Source organism: Pleurodeles waltl, chromosome 1_2, assembly GCF_031143425.1.
Source record: "Pleurodeles waltl isolate 20211129_DDA chromosome 1_2, aPleWal1.hap1.20221129, whole genome shotgun sequence".
NCBI lineage: Eukaryota > Metazoa > Chordata > Amphibia > Caudata > Salamandridae > Pleurodeles > Pleurodeles waltl.
The window spans coordinates 664,652,101-664,672,072 of record NC_090437.1 but is presented as its reverse complement, the minus strand read 5'-3'; the positions used below and the strand labels follow the sequence as shown (position 1 = coordinate 664,672,072).

The following is a 19,972-nucleotide window of genomic DNA, read 5'->3' as shown; positions in this document are numbered from 1 at the left end:
ATGCTAGCCTGAGCGCTTGCACCTGGGAATAAGCACTTAGCAGGTTCAATGAGATTATCAGAGGCCGGAATGTTAGAGGAACAGCAGTTTTGATTATTTTTTCCAGAATTCTGCAGAGAGAATTGGTTTAGAGTGTTTTTTTTTTCAAGTGGCCTTTCTATGCAGTTTCAGATACAGTCTTTAGTAGGGGTGATACTCCTTGCCGCAGGGTGGTCTCTAACCTGAAGCAATCACAACAGAGGCACAAAGAGGTGTGAATAGCCACAAAGACAGTGATCAGTAAAGAGACAGAAGGGTGGTTTTTACCAAAAAGATCCTTTCCATTCTGAACAACACACTGCAGCCACCTTCCCCGCACCACCTACCAAGTGGCAGTGCTACAGGAAAGACTTAATCACATTTTTATAGGTTCCTTGTCTCCTTTGTCCTCTCTTCACTGTCTAGGTCTCCTCCTACACTCTCTTGCATCTCTACACTTCCGCTGTCAGGGAAAACAACATTACCACCATTTTGTTCACACAAACTGGCTCAGGACTTCTAAAATGGAACCCCCATGACTGCATCAATCTGCTTCGCTTATAAATAAAATGCATGTACTACAATAGCCACATACACAAACACACACAACATACACATGGATGGGATCAGATGACAAAACCCATATAAATCTGACTGCACACTGGCGAGACACTCTCAGCCACTGCCAAATAACATATGTTTAGTAAGAGAGGGAAAAACCTTTAATTACAGAATAGTGAGGTAAGTTTAAAGAAGACCTTTCCTTTTTCTGTGCCAACTCCCCTTGTGCAGCATACAGACCCTGTAATATGTTTGGGATGTTCCAGGCTATGTTAAAAAGGACTGCCCTAATCTTGGCACACAATAGGCCAGGGCTCTTAATGTTTAAATGATGTGCACACTTGGAATCGTATGTTTACACTTTATGCCACGGATATGGAGCACTATGCATAATGTTGTTTCTTCCTACAGCTGTATTTTGCTTTCAGCACACAGATGCCTATTGTTAATATTTTGTTGGTTTGTATTTTTCAGAATGTTTTATCCATACTGCCCCTTACATTTAAATAATGCTTCTAGATTGACGAATGTTTGAGCTTCTGTTTTTCATTTGACATTATTGTTTTTGCCTAGTTGCTCTTTGTTTCAACATTGTGTTGCAATTTAACAAAATTGCATATTTTTAATCTGGCTAACAGACATATACTGGCCCTGGATATTGGATCCCTACTTTTTCCATGGCATACAATACAAAAAGAAATCATTTAATATAAATTTTACATTTGAGATCTGCTCTCTGCACTACTCATTTGCCTTGGGATGCAGAAATAGACTCAGCCCAATTGCTTATCCCTACATGCCTTTGTGTAATATGATTTTCATAACTAAAATATTGGTAATCCCATTTCCTTCTTCTTAAATGCAAGTTGTTGGAAGATTGTTAATGGCGTTCATTGGACAAATGTTACTTATTTGGATGTCAGATTCAATGAAGCTTGGTAAAGTCAATGTTATCTTATTGACAAAATCTGACAGCAAGGATATGCATCATCACTGTTCTGAAATTATATCTTTCCACAATGTTTCATGGAATGCATCTGTATTATTGTCAAGGGCAGTGGTGCCAACTGCATTGCTGGCATCTTGGTCTCTTTTGTAACCATTTCTGTGACTGAACTCATGACAAAAACATCTGTCAAATCTAAATCCTAAAAGAAAGGCACTATTATTCATATGTTCAGTTGTCTACTAAATTATTGGACCAGTGCTCATTCTTACAGGCAGAATGTCATCTTTGGGGGTGTTTTAAGTCTATGAGTTCTGTGAGATCCTTCAAATAGTATCTGTAACCTTCCTGAATGGACATATATTGCCTTTGTTACCCTTTGACCGGTTTCACTAAATCAAACATCCAGGCTTGTCTCGACTCCAGAATAGTTAGTAAACGTTGAGATTTCCTCCTGTGCATGTGCTTGAGTGTTCTGGAGATCACTCTATCCAAGAGAGGAACTCAGCATCACCTGTGATACCTACACTCTCTACCTCTTTCCTCACATCACCTAAAGTACACCCAGGTTAAATTGATGAAACGTCTTGCAGGCATTGTCCCTTAAACACCTGAATAGAGCCAGTGGTATTAAGGACGGCAGGAGTTTGTTTTATGTGGTAGGTACAGCAATAGGATCACAGTGCATTTCCCTGCTGGAGCCGTCCTTCTACCAGCTCTTCAATGACTATGAGACCTGATGAAAAAGTGGATATACTGGTATCAAAAGCTTCACATGTGCTAGCTATCTGTGAATCAGATGATAACTTAGAATTAATTTGTTGAATATATTGTTACTTCGAAAATATTTTTTTCTCTTTGCCTGTTTTTATCCTTACACAAACTAGCAATTAATAATTAATTTTCATCTCTTTGATGCCAGGTATTTTTTCACGTTTAATCAACATCCTGTGACAAAAGTGTGGCAAGAGAAACCACTAACTCTCGGAAATAGTGGTTCATGTAGAGGTTTCTTCTCAGGTCACGTATTGGGATTTGGCGAAGATGAATTAGGTATATCACAAACCATTTGCTATTTAAAATGTAATTTTGTGTTTATATAAATATGTACCACATATGGTTGCTAGTGCTTCTACTGCAACATACAGGTTTCTGAGCTGTTCTTTCACATTCCCAGCTCATTACTGAAAAGTTTGCAACAACTTTACGTGGTAGACTATGCACTGTATGCTCTTTTGTTTTCCTGTATATTGAGCACTTTGATAGTTTGCAAAGCTGGCTACAGGCCAACCAGATACATAAGAGATGAACACAATCCATATAAATGACTGAATGTTAAGTGTCCACGAAGCAGGTGAATGAGAAAGGCATAGGAGACTACACAAGCCTCAGAAAATGAGAGTTTGTTTGTATGGCATAGGACAAATACTGAGAAGTAAAATTGTAGCAACATCTAAAATACAGGCAAACATTGGCAAAGCCAATGTGTCTGCCTTGCATTTTGAGTAGTAACTAATCATAAAAAAGGTCTGACACCAAATAGATTAATGTTAATAAATTACGGTGTCTTTGGAGGATCTATACTGCTGAAAGTATCCTGTAAGCTCTGCTTCAGATTTCAATCCCAGAGTAAATGGTTCTAGTTCTATACTCTTAGTAACTCTATTGTCAATGTTTTGTCCTTTCCCTCCATTCTGTATACTTATTTGACCATCGTTCAATGTTTACAGAACAACTCTGAATATGCCAAAAGTTATTTTAATGTACTCCATTTGTTTATTTGTGAGAGAGAGTCACAACCTAAATGAGATCTGACTACTCTGTCCAAGAACACATCTCTAAATGAGGTCATGATTTCTTATCATTTGATTTTTACATTTTAAAAGGTGATTGTGACATTTGGTTGTTTAAAAGAACTATGTGTTGTCTATTCATCATAAACATATTTGTTTATTCATAACAACAAATTACACACCACATTTACGTTCTAATGCCATTCAATTAGTCGACATAGACCACAAAATATCGTGGTCCCCCTTTTTTCAAAAAGACTATACATGGGAAAAACAAGACCTCAGTCTCATGCTGGTGTGGACAGTTCATCTTACTTAGAAAAGCATAACTGCATACCATGGATGCCAAGTGTGCTCTTATGCTTTACATCCCTTAGACAAGTGATGTACAATGATAATAGGCTTTTCCTACTTATGAAAAGCATACGTACAATGGCAGCTCCAAAGACCTCCATCTCTCTTTGCACTCTCTCATTTACTAGCACATCCGATGACCCCCCTTTCATGTGGGGTGCTTACTCATACCTTCTGAGCAAAGGCAACACCTGTGACTCTTCAAAAATGTTTTTCTCTTTTGTAAACTATCTAGAGAAACTGTGTGGCCCATGCCATAAGGTTTCTATAAACACCATCTGGATGCCAGTTTAGTGGCATATACTTGATTTGGCCAATTGTTTGTATTGAATTCATATGATATATGTTTTTCCTATAGTTTATGTATTTTATTTCTTTCATTTTATTTTTATAGTGCAACCTAGATCCACATAACAAGGTTGTCTCAGTGATGGCATAATATAGGTGAAAGCATTCTGTAGCATAAATAGTAAGATATCAGTTTTAATATTTGTATCTGCCTGAAGCAGATACACTGGGCACTTTATGGGGGATGTCCAGTGGTTGGTTCCTCTTGAATAGTTCTACATAGTAAATTATTTAGTTATGTGTGCCTTGTGACAAGCAGTGGGAATGATTGTTGTCAAGTGGATCTCTTGGTTCCTATATTTTTTATGAAGGAGTGGATAATTTAAAATTTTGGTTTAGGGAGTGGGCATTTTGTATGACCCCTGAAGATGAGAGAGATTGGATATATTTAAGATGGGAGGTTGGGGGATTCGGGCATTTAACAGCCTGGGTGCATTTCCAGAGTAGGGTTGATTCAGTGTATATTTCTTTTTGAAAGTTGTTGTTGTATGGAATATGAATGCTTTGCTTTTGAAAAGTCTTTTTTCTTCAGAAACTTTAAGTTTGTTAACTAGTTTTTTTATTTATTTCAAGAGGTGAAGGGCTTTGTATGTCCAACAAGTCTAATAGATGCTACATGGAATCAGGGGAGGGGATTTCATGGATGTGAGAATCCAAGTGCAATGGTCAAACCTTTTAGTTGAAGACCAAAGACGAACAAATGAATAAAAAAACATTTTCTAGTTGATGATGAAAGACCCATTTCTTAAAATGACTAGAGTGAACAGCAAGTTGTAGATCAACGAGCAAATGTTTATGAGTAGTCTTAACTGATGTCTCGGTTGAATCAATAGTGTCACAATCTCCCTGCAGTCTGTGATTAATAATGTGAGGTCATGAGCTGGAAATAGATGAGGCATGGGCGTGTTAGTTGAAAAAAATGTTCTTACAGGTAGTGGTGTCTGTTATTTAACATCCATCCTCTACTCCTAGACATGTGTTACAGATATCCCATGGAGATGGCCCATTGAAAGATCCATCGTATTAGATGCCTGGAAATACCATATTGCCACCACTAACAAAATAGTTGTAAAAAGAGTTAAGACATTTTAGGAACAATAAATAGCATCAAACAGTGAATAAATGTTTTGCTGCCTCCGAAGATAGCAAGTTTCTATTGCATTTTCTTATTAAATGAAAGTGTGAGTGAGTAGTTATTTTTGTATATTACCAAAGGCATGTGGCCTTACATAAGTCATAGCCAAAGACACTTCACATTTAGCAACCCAGTAATTGTGGTTATGCAGTATTAGTTGCTGTTGGTTCGACTCACAAATGATTTTGCACCTATATGTAACTTAGGTGTGCAAAAAAAGCATTTTCCAAACCTAATTTGTACATCCTCGTTCACTGAATCACGATTGGTGGACTTTTACACCTGTAATGTCCACTAATGAATGTGATAATCTGCTAGTGTTGTGGATAGGCTGCATTAGCTCTTTTAGGGCTATAAGCATGATTGTGAGCATTTCTTGGGGGCACTCATCAGAAGTAGGTGAGTATCCCCAAACGTGTTGGCTTCATGGCATTCCCCTACCTCTTGCAGGTAGTTTTGCACTCTAGAAAGCCAGGTACAAGAGCTTTACCACGAAATAAACAATGCAGGAATATTCACATATTTAATGAGGATGCACGGAGAAGGAATTTCTCCATATGGAAAACCTTATTCTTTGAAGGAAATGAGTTACAAATGCTAATGCATATTTGTATTTAATAATTTTCCCAACTGGCGAACATTTTCCATATGTATGCTTTATGCACCACGCACTGCAGTACAGGAGGAAATCTACAACTGGCATACATTTCTTGGCCTATGGCAGGTATTTCTTGTGAATTACTAATGTCACAAATCTGCTTCAAACACAGCAGTAACATTAATTGGGGTGATTAGAGCCATGTATAATCAGAGAAATAAGTCAGCTCTTGCAAAAAATGGAGTCCCTGTAATAAGAATTTGACTACCAGTATGTTTTATTCTTTTAAGGATTATGCACACGTCTGTGGCTTTGTCTTTAAAAAAACCTGATATTAGTTTCCCTTGTAGGTCTTGCAAAACGAATTGGTATAATATTAAGGCCGAGAAAGAATTTCGACTGTGACCATTTCTCTCTCCATTGGCCTCTTTCAACAGGTGAGATCTACATTTTAACCAGCAGTAAGAGCATGACGCAGTCTCACAGTGGAAAACTCTACAAGATTGTTGATCCAAAAAGGTAAGTTTACTTGATGCTTCCAGTGCACAGTAATATCCCTTTTCTTAAACACGGTAAATAAAGCAAGTGTACAGTTAGAGCGTGAAATGTTTGTCTGAGTATGGTAAACCTGCATTTTGGCGTCCGAGTGTACAACTGTGTGCATTGCCCCAGCATGTAGTGTAGCCAATTATCATTCCTACTGTACAACAATTACAACGATTCATAGAGGCGGGTACTGTAGATTGTGAGACCCATAGTTTATGGTGAAACTTTGGCAGTAGCTATTTAAATTGTTTCGCACTTCTCAATAGTCCTCTGGTTTCCTTTCTGTTAACATTATTTTCGTTTTTGTCGCCAGGGTTATGGTTTCTGTTCCTTGTGGCAATAAAGACAATTTAGGTATATCTTAAAAGGATAAATCCGGGAGAAGGATGTGTAGTGAACCACAACGCTTTCTTCCCCTCACAGGAAACTGTGAAACCTGCAGATCACAGAAACATTGGTGGAGGACAAGGGGACCAAGGGGGAAAGATGAGGAGGCAGGGGCGTAGATTGGACAGTGAATTCGGAGAGGGGGTGGGGAGTGAGTTTCAGATTTTAAAACACTCATGCTGGTTAAAATACATTAGAAGCGGGTGGGGGCATAAAGAGTAGTAGAAAGGGAGAGGAGTGTGAATTCTTATGAGAATTTAAAACTAAATACTATTTCATTTTAAGACCTTTAAAACAGAGACGAGTCTGTGTGTATGTAAAAATCCCAAGTGAAATTGGACAAACACCGCACAATACCCGACTTAAAGCACTGTACCCAACGATTTACTATGGAATGCATTTATTGGGGGGGAGTGCAACACCCAGAAACATCCCTCCCCTTCTTGAAGCTCGTCCCTGTCAGGAGAAGCCACAGCACAGCGTTTTATACAATTGCACTGAAGGTCAAATTTGCGGCCATGCTTGGCGTGCTGGACACTCCTCTGTTGAAGGGCCTGTCCTGCAGGAGCCTACGCGGCGGAATGTCTTGGGTTCCAAATTCATAGAGGTGCAGCTGAAAATAAAGCCTTCTGTGTTCTGCCATCTCATTTAAACCTGTGAAGTTAAGATGGATGCTTGTCAAACTGCTCTTTTATTCTTCTCTTGATGGAATAGCGCCTTATGCATAGAGATTGAAATAACAGATATTGGGGGATCTTTATCTTCTAGGAAAATATTCTTGTGTACAGTACCTGAATGTGTTCATTGATGTGGAGATGTCTGGTTGCCAGCTGATGTTATTCTAGTAGTTACAGATGAATTTAGATAGCTAAAGTCTGTTAGTAGTCTAGGGGTGGTCTGGCCCAAGCATGATTTATATTTAGTTTTTTGTTTTAAGTTTTTGGATGGAAGCATTGACGAAGTGCATGTACCTACTGCTTGACACAGCTTCATATGTTAAGCATTTTGTGCTAATTTAATAAATATGCAACTTTTGTGTTTAATAGTCAGTGTCAAGTGTAGGTACCACGTTAGATAGACAGACACACACAGACACTCTCTGTCTTTCTCTCTCTGACAAAAACCCAATCACTTTAGAATCTCTCATTTTCAGGGGTTAGTTGTTGAATGGCACCATTTGGCCGAAATGTGGCTGTTTCTCATTAAAGCATTACACAAATCACAAATTTTGGTGCTATTAAACTTTTTTTAAGTTGAATTTTTCACGGGTGGTTAAGCCGGGCACAAGGAAGCAGTACATGATGTTTCCTCATTAAGAGTCAAACAGAACTAACCTCAGCTTGGGTGTCAATCAGGCGTGGCTCCTCCACTATGGCAGAGAAGCGTTGCCCCCTGCCAGCAGCAGGAGCTGCAAACCTTTTACTACAAAACAATAATAAACTATGTTTATTATCATTTTGTATTAAAAGGGGCAGGGCCACGGGCTCCTTGGGGAATGGAGTGCTCAGCACTACCTCTCAGTGTGCATGTATGTTTGGCCGGCCGTCTCGGGCCGGCCAAACACACGCGCTGGAGAGAGCAGGCACATGCTCCCCCTCTGCCTGGGAGCGCCCTGGCTGGACGCTCTTGCCAATCTAAATGCTGCTGTCATGCTGCCAGCAGCATTCAGATTGGCTGTAGGGCGGGCTCGGAGCCTGTGCCTGCAGCTGCAGCAGAGGAGCGGTGTGGTGGTGGCAGCAGCCTCGAACATGCAGGTAAGTGTTCCCCCTCACTTTTCCGCATGCGCTTCCCTGCCCCTACAAAGCACCTCGAGCTCCTCCTGGTGTCAATAGCATATCATAGTGCTGCAATACAGATATTACAACTCAGAGCAATAGACGGAGGCAAAAGGGAAAAGGGGGGCATGCAAAGGTAGCTGTAACCACTACCAGTCAGTGGTGATGCTACCCCTGATAGCACCCTTTGTGCTGTGACCATGCAGCAAGATGTAATTAATGCATGCATACCCAACCTCAATGTGAATGTCATGAGAGCATGTCTGTGTGCACAAGCTGCCTATTACATACAAGCCCTTCAGCATCCCAAAGGAGTGCCACTGTTTCTCCTCCATCATGGCCAACAATGCAATTATGTCAAAGTTGTAGGAAGAAGGTCGAGCGACACCTGCACCACTGCAATAGCGCACCAGATTTGACATGCATGTAGACTAGAACCTCTAGCAAATTGGTGGATCCTACAGAGCCAGGAAGTAGCAGATTTCCATTGCAATTATTTAAATCAAGTACTACATTTTTTCTTTAGTGTAAATTTTCTAGATATGTTTGGTGAAATTCGGGGTTGTCTGTTCTAGTTTCTTTAGTGTTCATTTTCTACATATGCTTGATGAAATTCGGAGTAGTCTATTCTAGTGTTTTGTATGATAATAATATCTCTCTTCTTGGGTATTAATTTCTATGGTTAAGTAATTTACTCTTAGGTAGAAGTTTCCTACCCCTTTCCATCATTTTGCACTGTACTAATCTCAAGTGCTTTCACAAATTAGTCTATTCCATGATTCATAAGAAAATACATAAGTTCAGGACATCTCAACTATAGAGTATGTATACATGTTGGCATGCTGTATATGTTCTCTAACATTCGAAGGCCAGGTGAAGAAGGGGTTTTCTGGAACCCTCATGCAGACCTCTATCCAGTGAACCCACAAACATGAGGCCCCTCTCACTTCTGTTAAGCTCTAAATATCTATTCAGTACATTTCTGCATTTTCCATCCTAGGTCTCACATATGAGTTTAAACATGCTGAGGCCACTCTTCATGTGCTTGGTCCTCACATTTCATTGGTTGGTGTCCCCTGAGCCAGGAGCCAATGAAGTGCAAGTGAGCACACCTGATTTTTGGTGAGGATTTAGAAGTGATTAAGGGTATTAATTGGTGAGCTATTAGCCCATATGGATTTATTTTGATATTGGGCCAGATGTTTAAATGTACTGCTTTATGTGTTCAGCTACTGTTAATGTTTGAGAAAGTAGTTAGTTTTTTGGATAATTAACACTACTTTACCAGTACCAATTTATCAATCTAGCCAGTAACTTTGTCCAGTTCCTCACTGGGCCTCCTACAACCGATTGTAGTGTCATTTGTATACATTGGCAGTGTACTATTGGTGTTCAAGAAGCGGAACCAAATGGCATAATTATATGTTTAATGGCAAGAGTGAGAAGGCTGAACTGTGTGGTTGGGAAAACAGCCTTACAGCGATACCTTTACCAACCAAGTAAGTATATGTGCTATTACCATGCATAATAAATATAGGTAAGGTAAGTGTATGTATATATACATGTGTGTGTTTATATATTCACGCATATATATATATATATATATATATATATATATATATATATATATATATATATATATTAGTCCCAAAAGGTCCACTCAAGGCGCGCTCTATTTCGTCGGTGCCCATGCCAGGGAAGGACCTATTCCGCGTTTCAACCTTCATGGTCTTGATCACGGTAATTGATCACTCCATTTTGTGCTCTATTTATACTCTTCATCTCAATGTGCCTTTATGTGGCATTCTGGGACATGTAGTTCAATTAAAACATGTATGTACAAAAATGACTACTACTCTTATAACAAAAAATTACTGTGCAACTACAACCCACCTATACAACATACCAAAGAAAAACAAAAAGAATTAGGTATATCTAATGAGATTAAAATAAAAGTACTCATATAAGAACATACTCTACATATTACTCAATCTACCCACAACTTAGCTTGTCATATATCCATCTGTCCAATAGCCAATAGTACCTCTAATAATATGCTGTCACAATAATTACTTATCCTTTGATTGTACGTTGGACTCATCAGTTGCATTTATCTTCCTTCATTATGGGTTTAGTACCCCATTATTTTAGAATCTAGCTGTAGAATTAATAACATCCCTTTGCAAGTGATAGTCCATTGAACCATTAAATCTTACATATAGACAACCGATGTACCATTTCTTTTACTATTTCATATTTATAAATGACAATATAATTCTTCATTGCCATTCACCCCAAATGGAGTCTTGGTTTTTAATCTAATGATGTATCTAGATTCCAAACATCTCAATTTCTGAACTCTGTCACCTCCCCGTTCACGTTTTTTAATTGTAGCAATGCCATAATATTTCATGTGTAGCCAATCTGATTCTGGATGGCTTTTCAGATGTTTGGTCATAGCATAGGTATTGCCATCATTCTGTACTGCTCTGATATGTTCCAAGATGCGCTTTTTCAAAGGGCAGATAGTACTGCCAACATATCGTAGACCACATCGACATTCTATGACATATACCACAAAGGCTGTGTCACATGTGATCCTGTCTCTGATCGGAATCTCCTTCCCCCGAAAATCTATTACTGCTTTTTTGTTGCAACCAATTTTACATGCTTTGCACTTATTGCAGCAATAGAATCCCTTATTTCCATCTACTAACCAATTGGGGGTAGTTGGAGTCTCAAAGTGACTTCTTACTAATATATCCTTTAATGCTGGTACTTTTCTATATGTAACTGATGGGCGAGTTCCCAATCTTTCTCCACTGTCATTATCTCTTAATCAAGTGCCAGTGTCTATTTAATACATTTAGTATCTGTTGATTCTCTTTACTGTAATCCAAACTAAGTCTTATCTCATCATTTTCCCTTATCGTCCCATCTGGCACTTTTTTGTTTTCAACCAATACCTGTGCCCGTGTCTTTGCCTTTGCTTTCACCTCTCCTTGATTCACTACCTTCAATTTATATCCTCTATTCAAGAATCTCTGTTTGGTTTCCCCAAATTTTACATTCATATCTTGTTCATTTGAACAATTTATTTTGACCCAAACAAATTCCCCATACGGATGACCTAGGGTAGAAACTAGACCCATGTATGATACTATTGGTTGCAGTGGGCCTTCTGTGTAGTGTAGTCTGTAATCCATTTCCTTCAATATATACCAACACATCTAAAAACTAAATAGAGACCTTGCTTGTCTTACAAGTAAATTGCAACCCAACATTATTCAGGTTCAAGCCAGTAAAGAATTGCCTGAATAATTCCTCTGTCCCATTCCAGATCAAAAATAGGTCATCTATATAGCGTAACCACACCACCACTTTGTCCATGTATTCCTCATTCCCCTGACCCCAAGCTATGCATTTCTCCCACCAACCCATCATGAGGTTCGCATAGCTTGGAGAAAAAGAAACTCCCATGGCTGTTCTACAAACTTGTTTGTATATCTTATGGTTAAACATAAATATATTATTAATCAGGCACAATTCCGTCATCTCCAGTAGCATCTCAGAGTGTTTCAAGAGATGAATATTTTTTGTCTCAGGAAAAATTTCACTGCATTCATATCCAATTGATGTGAGATTGAGGTATATAATGATACAACATCAATAGTGACCAATACATAATCTGATTGCCTTACTATTCCATCCAATAACCTAAGAAAGTTCCCAGAGTCTTGTATATATGAGTTTAGGTCTTTGACCATCAGTGCCAAAAAATAGTCCACATATTTCAACACACCTTCATGCAATGAACCACAACTTGATATTAAGCGTCTCCCTGGGGGTTTGTTTAGAGTTTTGTGAATCTTTGGTAAAAAGTACATAGTTGGCAAAATTGGATTTTCGTTCATCATAAATGTTCTTCCATCCAAACTGATTAATCCTTCTGAGCACCATTTCTCTAGTCTCTCATTCAGATCTAGCACTAGTTCATTCATGGGATTCTTTTTAGTTTACAATAGTTCGACTCTATGTTCAATTGGCTATATGCCTCCACCATATAGTCACTCCTATCCCAGATCTCTATATTTTCTCCTTTAGCTGCGGGTTTGATTATTATTGATTGATTGTTTATCAAGCCATTCAACGCTTCTCGTTGATCTTTAGTTAGATTTTCCTTGCTCCTCTTAGTGTGAGTCTGTATTTTTTCTAAGTCATTGATAACAAGGTCATGAAACATATCAATCTTGTTTCCCGGGGGCAATACTGGGCAGAACTTAGATTTTGGTTTAAATTTTGATTTTTCTTTTTGTCCTATCTCAATGTCCAACGTAGTTAATACTTGCATTTCCGTCATCTCCTTCAGGCAGGTTGCTCCCCTGCAAGGCTTGCCGGTTTCCTCCGCTGCTCCTTATCCGTTTGGTCCTGCCTGGTGTTCCCCGCTTTGGTGTTCCCGGCTGCTGCGTCCCTGCGGCCCCGCCCCCCTCCCTCCACATTGTTTTTTGCCTTTTCCCTCCGCTGCGTCCCTGCGGCCCTGCCCCTCCCACCCTATTCGCTGCCCAGCTCCATCCCCCCTGCTGCCCCTCCATCCCACCTCCCCTTATATGGCAGCCGAGGCGCGGTGAGGAGAGCGACCCTTGACCCTGCTTCAGGCAGGTCGCTCCCCCGCACCGCTTGCCGGTTTCCTCCGCTGCTCCTTATTCGTTTGGTCCTGCCTGGTGTTCCCCGCCTTGGTGTTTCCCGCCACTGCGTCCCTGCGGCCCGCCCTCCACCCTCCACATCGTTTTTTGCCTTTTCCCGCCGCTGTGTCCCTGCGGCCCCGCTCCCTCCCACCCCATTCGCTGCCCAGCTCCATCCCCCCCTGCTGCCCCTCCCACCTCCCCTTATACGGCAGCCGATGTGCGTTGGGGAGAGAGGCCCTTGACCCTGCTTCAGGCAGGTCACTCCCCGCACCGCTTGACGGGTTCCTCTGCTGCTCCTTCTTCGTTTGGTCCTCCCTGGTGTTCCCCCCCTTGGTGTTCCCCGCCGCTGCGTCCCTGTGGCCCGCCCCCTCCCTCCACATCGTTTTATGCCTTTTCCTGCCGCTGCGTCCCTGCGGCTACACCCCCTCCCACCCCATTTGCTGCCCAGCTCCATCCCCCCTGCTGCCCCTCTCTCCCACCTCCCTTTATATGGCAGCCGAAGCGCGGGTGCGCCGCTGGCGTGCCAAAGACGCACCTAAGGCAAGCCCGTCTGCACCCGTCCGAGCCCAGACCGTGCCCAGCGCCAGGACCCCTGGTCCCCAAGACCGCCACAGTAACCAACTCCTCTACACCGCCAGCACCCTCCACGCACTCAACACCGGATGAGGTCACGCCTGCTTCCTGGCCTCCCCTAAGAACACCCAGGGACCCTTCATCTGCCGGAACTGCAGCCCTACCAGCCTCCAAATCGCCAAACCTCCTGCCAAGCCAGACGGCAACTACCTTCGATGCATCCTACTGAACACCCACTCCGCACGCAAACACGCCGTCGAACTCTGGGACCTGCTCGGCACCTCCACCCCAGACGTTGCCTTCCTGACGGAGACTTGGATGAACGCCTCCTTGGCCCCAGACATTGCCAGAGCCATTCTGGATGGCTACAAGATCACCCGCAGGGATCGCACCAACGGAGTCGGAAGCGGAATAGCCATCGTCCACAAGAACACCATCAGGGTCACAACCGGTACCAATGACCCCCTCAGCACCGCCGAACATCTGCACTTCCAGATCCACACCTACCCCAACACCACCCTCAGAGACACTCTCGTCTACAGACCCCCCGGATCACAACCTCAGTTCTGCGACTCCATCGCCGACCTCGTCAGCAGGCACGCCCTAGCCTCCGCAGACTACATCCTCCTCGGCGACCTGAACTTTCACCTGGAGAATAACAACGACCCCAACACCACCACCCTAATCGACAACCTCGCCACCCTCCGACTCAGACAACTCGTCACTACTCCAACACACTCCGCCGGCCATACGCTGGACCCCGTCTTCTCCGCTAGCACCCACGTCACCTTCCGCCTCACCACCGAACTCCCATGGACCGACCATCGCTGCATCCACTTCACCTTTCAGAAACCCACCACACAACACCGTACCCAACAGCTCCCCCACCGCAACTGGAGCAAAGTCAGCCAAGACCAGCTGAACACCAACTTCGCCCGAGAACCTTCCACCGAACCCACCAATCCCGACCTTGCAGACCGCAACCTCTGCCGCTGGATCGACAACTGCGCCAACACCCTCACCCCGCTCAAGAAGCCGTCCAATAGAGATGCCAACAAGAGAGCAAGCTGCTTCACCTCGGACCTTCGAGCCTCCAAGCAAACCTGCCGAAAACTGGAAAGAAAGTGGCTCCACGAACAGACACCGGACAACCATGCTGCCCTCAAGAACGCCATCCGCAATCACCATCACCTCATCAGATCTGCCAAGAAAAACTCCTTCAAAGACCGTCTGGACAACAATGCACACAACAGCAAGGAGCTCTTCAACATTGTGAAGGAACTCGCCAACCCCAGCTCCAGCACAAGTGACATCCCGCCATCGCAAGACCTCTGCAACTCCCTCGCCACCTTCTTCCACCACAAGATCACAAACATCCATGACAGACCTCCCCTCCACTCACCGACTCCGCTGACTCTCCACCCACCTTCAACCACGACCCCCTGCTCGTCTGGGTCAACGTAAACGACGACGACACAATCAAAACCATGAGCACTATCCACTCTGGATCTCCGTCAGATGCATGCCCGCACCACATCTTTAACAAAGCAAGTGCCACCATCGCACCCCACCTCCACAAAATTATCAACATCTCCTTCGAGACCGGGACCTACCCCGAGAGCTGGAAGCATGCTGAAATCAAACCCCTACTCAAGAAACCCATGGCGGACCTGAGAGACCTCAAGAATTTCCATCCCTGCTCCCATTCCCGGCCAAGGTCATCGAGAAGATCGTCAACAGACAACTGACCCACTTCCTCGAAGAAAACAACATCCTGGACCCTTCCCAGTCAGGGTTCTGCAGAAACCACAGTACCGAAACCGCCCTCATCGCAGCCACCGACGACATCAGGGTCCTGCTTGACAACGGCGAAATCGCGGCCCTCATCCTCCTGGACCTCTAGGCCGCCTTCGATACCGTCTGCCACTGCATCCTACGCACACGCCTCCACAACGCAGGGATCCGGGACAGAGCTCTGGAGTGGACCACCTCCTTCCTCTCCGGCAGAACCCAGAGCGTCCGCCTCCCCCCTTTCTGCTCGGAAGCATCCAAGATCATCTGCGGCGTTCCCCAAGGATCATCCCTCAGCCCTACACTATTCAACATCTACATTGCCCCTCTCACCCACGTCGCCCGGCTACACAACCTCAACATCATCTCCTACGCCGACGGCACGCAACTGATCCTTTCTCTCATGAAGGACCCCCTCACCGCCAAATCCAACCTCCACGAAGGACTGAAGGCCGTCGCAGAATGGATGAGAAACAGCAGACTGAAGTTGAACTCAGACAAGACGGAGGTCCTCATCCTCGGTGCCAACCCCACAGCCTGGGACGACTCCTGGTGGCCGACCTTTCTGGGAGCAGCCCCAACACCCACCGACCACGCACACAATCACGTCATCCTCGACTCAACACTCTCCATGTCCAAGCAAGTCAGCGCCGTCTCCTCATCCTGCTTCAACACCCTCTGCATGCTCTGCAAGATCTACAGATGGATCCCCACAGATACAAGAAAAATCCAAGTCCGTCTCAGATCCGCTCGTCTCTATATTCTGTCCCTGTTCCAAATCCATATTACCTCAGGACTTGAGTGAAGAAGAAGGGACCAGTACTAGTGTATGGAAAACTACTTTTTTAGATGAAATGAAACTAGTATATCTGGATCAAACAACACCAAGGAACAGAGGACGAGGAGGAAGGGGCAGAGGCCGAGGCTGGCGAGATTCCAAAGGAACAGAAAGAAGAGAAGAGGAAAAAGGTAAAAACTATATGTTACGCAGTCGGAACAGACAATAGGTGCTGACAGACAATTAGCACAATCAGAAAATTTGATTGTGAACCTATCGAGATATAAATTAACAAAAGTAGAAGAAAGTGTCCTGCAGAAAGGTCTCAGCTTCTGCCCAGAGAAACATCAGGACTATGCACAAACCAGAATTGATATATACAAATTTGTACGTAAATTAAAACTGGCTAAACATTTTTCTAAAACGGGACTGGTAACAACGTCCAAAGAGGTCTCGAATATCTGTGACTCGGATTTGACTATAAAACAGAGTATGGACCTGAAAACAATATATGATTTGACACATGATCTAAGAGATGAGGAGATGACGGAAATGCAAGTATTAACTACGTTAGACATTGAGATAGGACAAAAGGAAAAAGCGAAATTTAAACCAAAATCTAAGTTCTGCCCAGTATTGTCCCCGGTAAACAAGATTGATATGTTTCATGACCTTATTATCAATGACTTAGAGAAAATACAGACTCACACTAAGAGGAGCAAGGAAAATCTAACTAAAGATCAGCGAGAAGCATTGAAAGGCTTGATGGACAATGAATCAATAATAATCAAACCCGCAGATAAAGGAGGAAATATAGTGATCTGGGAGAGGAGTGACTATATGGTGGAGGCATATAGCCAATTGAACATAGAGTCAAAATATTGTAAACTAAAAAAGAATCCCATGAATGAACTAGTGTTAGATCTGAATGAGAAACTAGGTACTCAGAAGGATTAATCAGTTTGGATGGAAGAACATTTATGATGAATGAAAATCCGATTTTGCCAACTATGTACTTTTTACCAAAATTCACAAAACTCTAAACAAACCCCCAGGGAGACCCATAATATCAAGTTGTGGTTCATTGTATGAAGCTGTGTCAAAATATGCAGACTATTTTTTGGCACCGATGGTCAAAGACCTAAACTCATAGATACAAGACTCTGGGGACTCTCTTAGGTTATTGGATGGAATAGTGTGGCAATCAGATTATGTATTGGTCACTATTGATGTTGTATCATTATATAACTCAATCTCACATCAATTGGGTATGAATGCAGTGAAATTTTTCCTGAGACTAAAAAGTATTCATCTCTTGAAACACTCTGAGATGCTATTGGAGATGACGGAATTGTGCCTGAGTAATAATAAATGTATGTTTAACCATCAGATATACAAACAAGTTTGTGGAACAGCCATGGGAGTTTCCTTTTCTCCAAGCTATGCGAACCTCATGATGGGTTGGTGGGAGAAATGCATAGCTTGGGGTCAGGGGAATGAGGAATACATGGACAAAGTACGCTATATAGATGACCTATTTTTGATCTGGAATGAGACGGAGGAATTATTCAGGCAATTCTTTACTGGCTTGAACCTGAATAATGTTGGGTTGCAATTTACTTGTAAGACAAGCAAGATCTCTATTGAGTTTTTAGATGTGTTGGTGTATATTGAAGGAAATGAATTACAGACACTACACAGAAAGCCCACTGCAACCAATAGTATCCGAACGAGGAGGTGACAGAGTTCAGAAATTGAGACGTTTGGAATCTAGATAGGACCACTGCCTGCTCTGAAATAATGTTTTCAGAGCCATTCACAAAGGGGAAGGGATCCCATGGGGACCCCTTCCCTTTTGCGAATGGGTTAGCACACATTTGAAATGGGTGCTAACTGCGAATTGCTTTGCGACTGCGTTCGCGTGAGCCGTTTTCAATCCTGGGGACCACCACCTCCCGGGGGTTTGCACTGTGCAAACTAAAGGAGGTAGGCAGCACTTATCCCCTCCTGAAGCCAATAATTGCCCTGTGAACCACCACCTCCCAGGACAGGCTCCCTATATCCCGAGCTGTCCACCTTCAGGCGATTGCAGTTTGATTTCACTTAGCGTAAGCTTTGACTGCTCCCACCTAGCAAGAGCAAACTGTAAGTCTGCTCCGAGTGAACGGGAGCAAGAAAACTGCTCCCGCTCGCTGTAAATGGACTTTTCATCTGTTTTCTGCCCACTATTAAGCGGGCAGTAAAACAGATAAAAGAATTGCTCCCACACGCAGGGAGCACTATTTTTAGCTGCTCCCTGTGTGCAGGAGCAATGCCTGCTTCTACTGGAGGCGGGGAGCTGGCAGGGACTACGGGGCCTTGAGTCTACCCCTGCAGTCCCTAGGAGACCTTTGGCACTTGCAAAAGGCAAAGATATCTTTTCTCTGCAATGCCACCTTCAAAAGCTATCTGAAATCTTTGAAAGATGTGTTTGCATCGTTGCTCTTTCCAGGGAAATATGTTATGTAGTGAATTGACAAGTGGGTTTGTTCTTGTAACCTCCTGTTGAGAACAGAGCTTGTTGTTCTTCTTTTTAACCACTGTGAGTATGCAAAATTACCTTGAAGCAGTGCCCGTTTGGCCTCGCCACATATGCTTTGGCTGTATGCAATTTCTTACCGCCTTTTTCCAGGATGAAGGACAACTTACCCAAAGGCCCCCTCAGCATGTTTCCTGCCAATTTTGGATATGCTTTGTTGATGCAGAGGAATATGAGCACATATCCACCAAACAAAGAATCACGTACTGCATATCATTAGGAGAAAGTACCCTTGTTTGATGGAGATTCAACACTTTGTAGTCTCATTGTCTTCTCTATATGAGGATTCATGTTATTGCACATTTCTGTATGAAGACGTGTGAAGAACAATCACATTGCCAAAATTACAGATACACAATACACAAGACGTGTGAAGAACAATCACATTGCCAAAATTACAGATACACAAGGTCACTGGAGACATTACCTCGGGGTCCTTTATGCAGTTGTAGTGTGCAATATGCACTATACATTTACCCAACAAGGTAACAATTACTAATTATCCAGTAGAAAGTACTTCAGTTGGTAGACATTTTGTGCAAAACTGTGGAATATCCTTGGATAAATAAGCAGGTCAGGATGCATTCTGCACCAATTCTCAATTCACAGAAATTAAGTCACAACAGGAAGCACTTACAAATATAAACAAAGCAGGTGCCCCAGTTGAAGCTCTGCTTCCATAAAGTACAAATTATCCTAAGTTCTGCCAGTCCTGCTGCCAACCATCACCACGCACGCTCAGAGGCCGTGTGCTGCATGGGGCTGGATGTCTGCGGGCAGCACGTGGAGGGTTGGCCGTAGACCATGCCCTCCAGCCAACCCCCCACCATGCACAGCCAAAGGGCGTGTGTGGCATGGGGCTGCAGGCCAGGACCTGCCGCCAACCCTACATTGAGGAATGAAGTTCCTATGAGCAGATAAGTGGGTACTGTAAACAGTGCCCACTCTATCACTATAGAGAAAGTTTGCCTTGTACCAGACTATTTTCAAAGAATGAAACTGTTGAGAAAAATACATTGCAGAGTAATAAAAAGTATCTACGAAGCACAGTGTACACTCTATGCAAACCCCTCTGGAGGCATCTCAACAGATGGCCCGTTCATCGG

At 43.0% G+C, this 19,972-nt stretch overlaps 1 protein-coding gene across 2 annotated transcripts in view; it reads left to right on the top strand.

The window, feature by feature from the left end:
* HHIP (hedgehog interacting protein) overlaps positions 1-19,972 on the top strand; it is a 209,679-nt gene that overhangs the window by 135,948 nt on the left and 53,759 nt on the right. For both annotated transcript variants that reach the window (XM_069242604.1, XM_069242603.1), the window contains exons 10-11: positions 2,448-2,578; positions 6,191-6,272. In XM_069242604.1, coding sequence (XP_069098705.1) covers positions 2,448-2,578; positions 6,191-6,272 — 213 coding nt within the window. The remainder of the gene's footprint in view (positions 1-2,447; positions 2,579-6,190; positions 6,273-19,972) is intronic.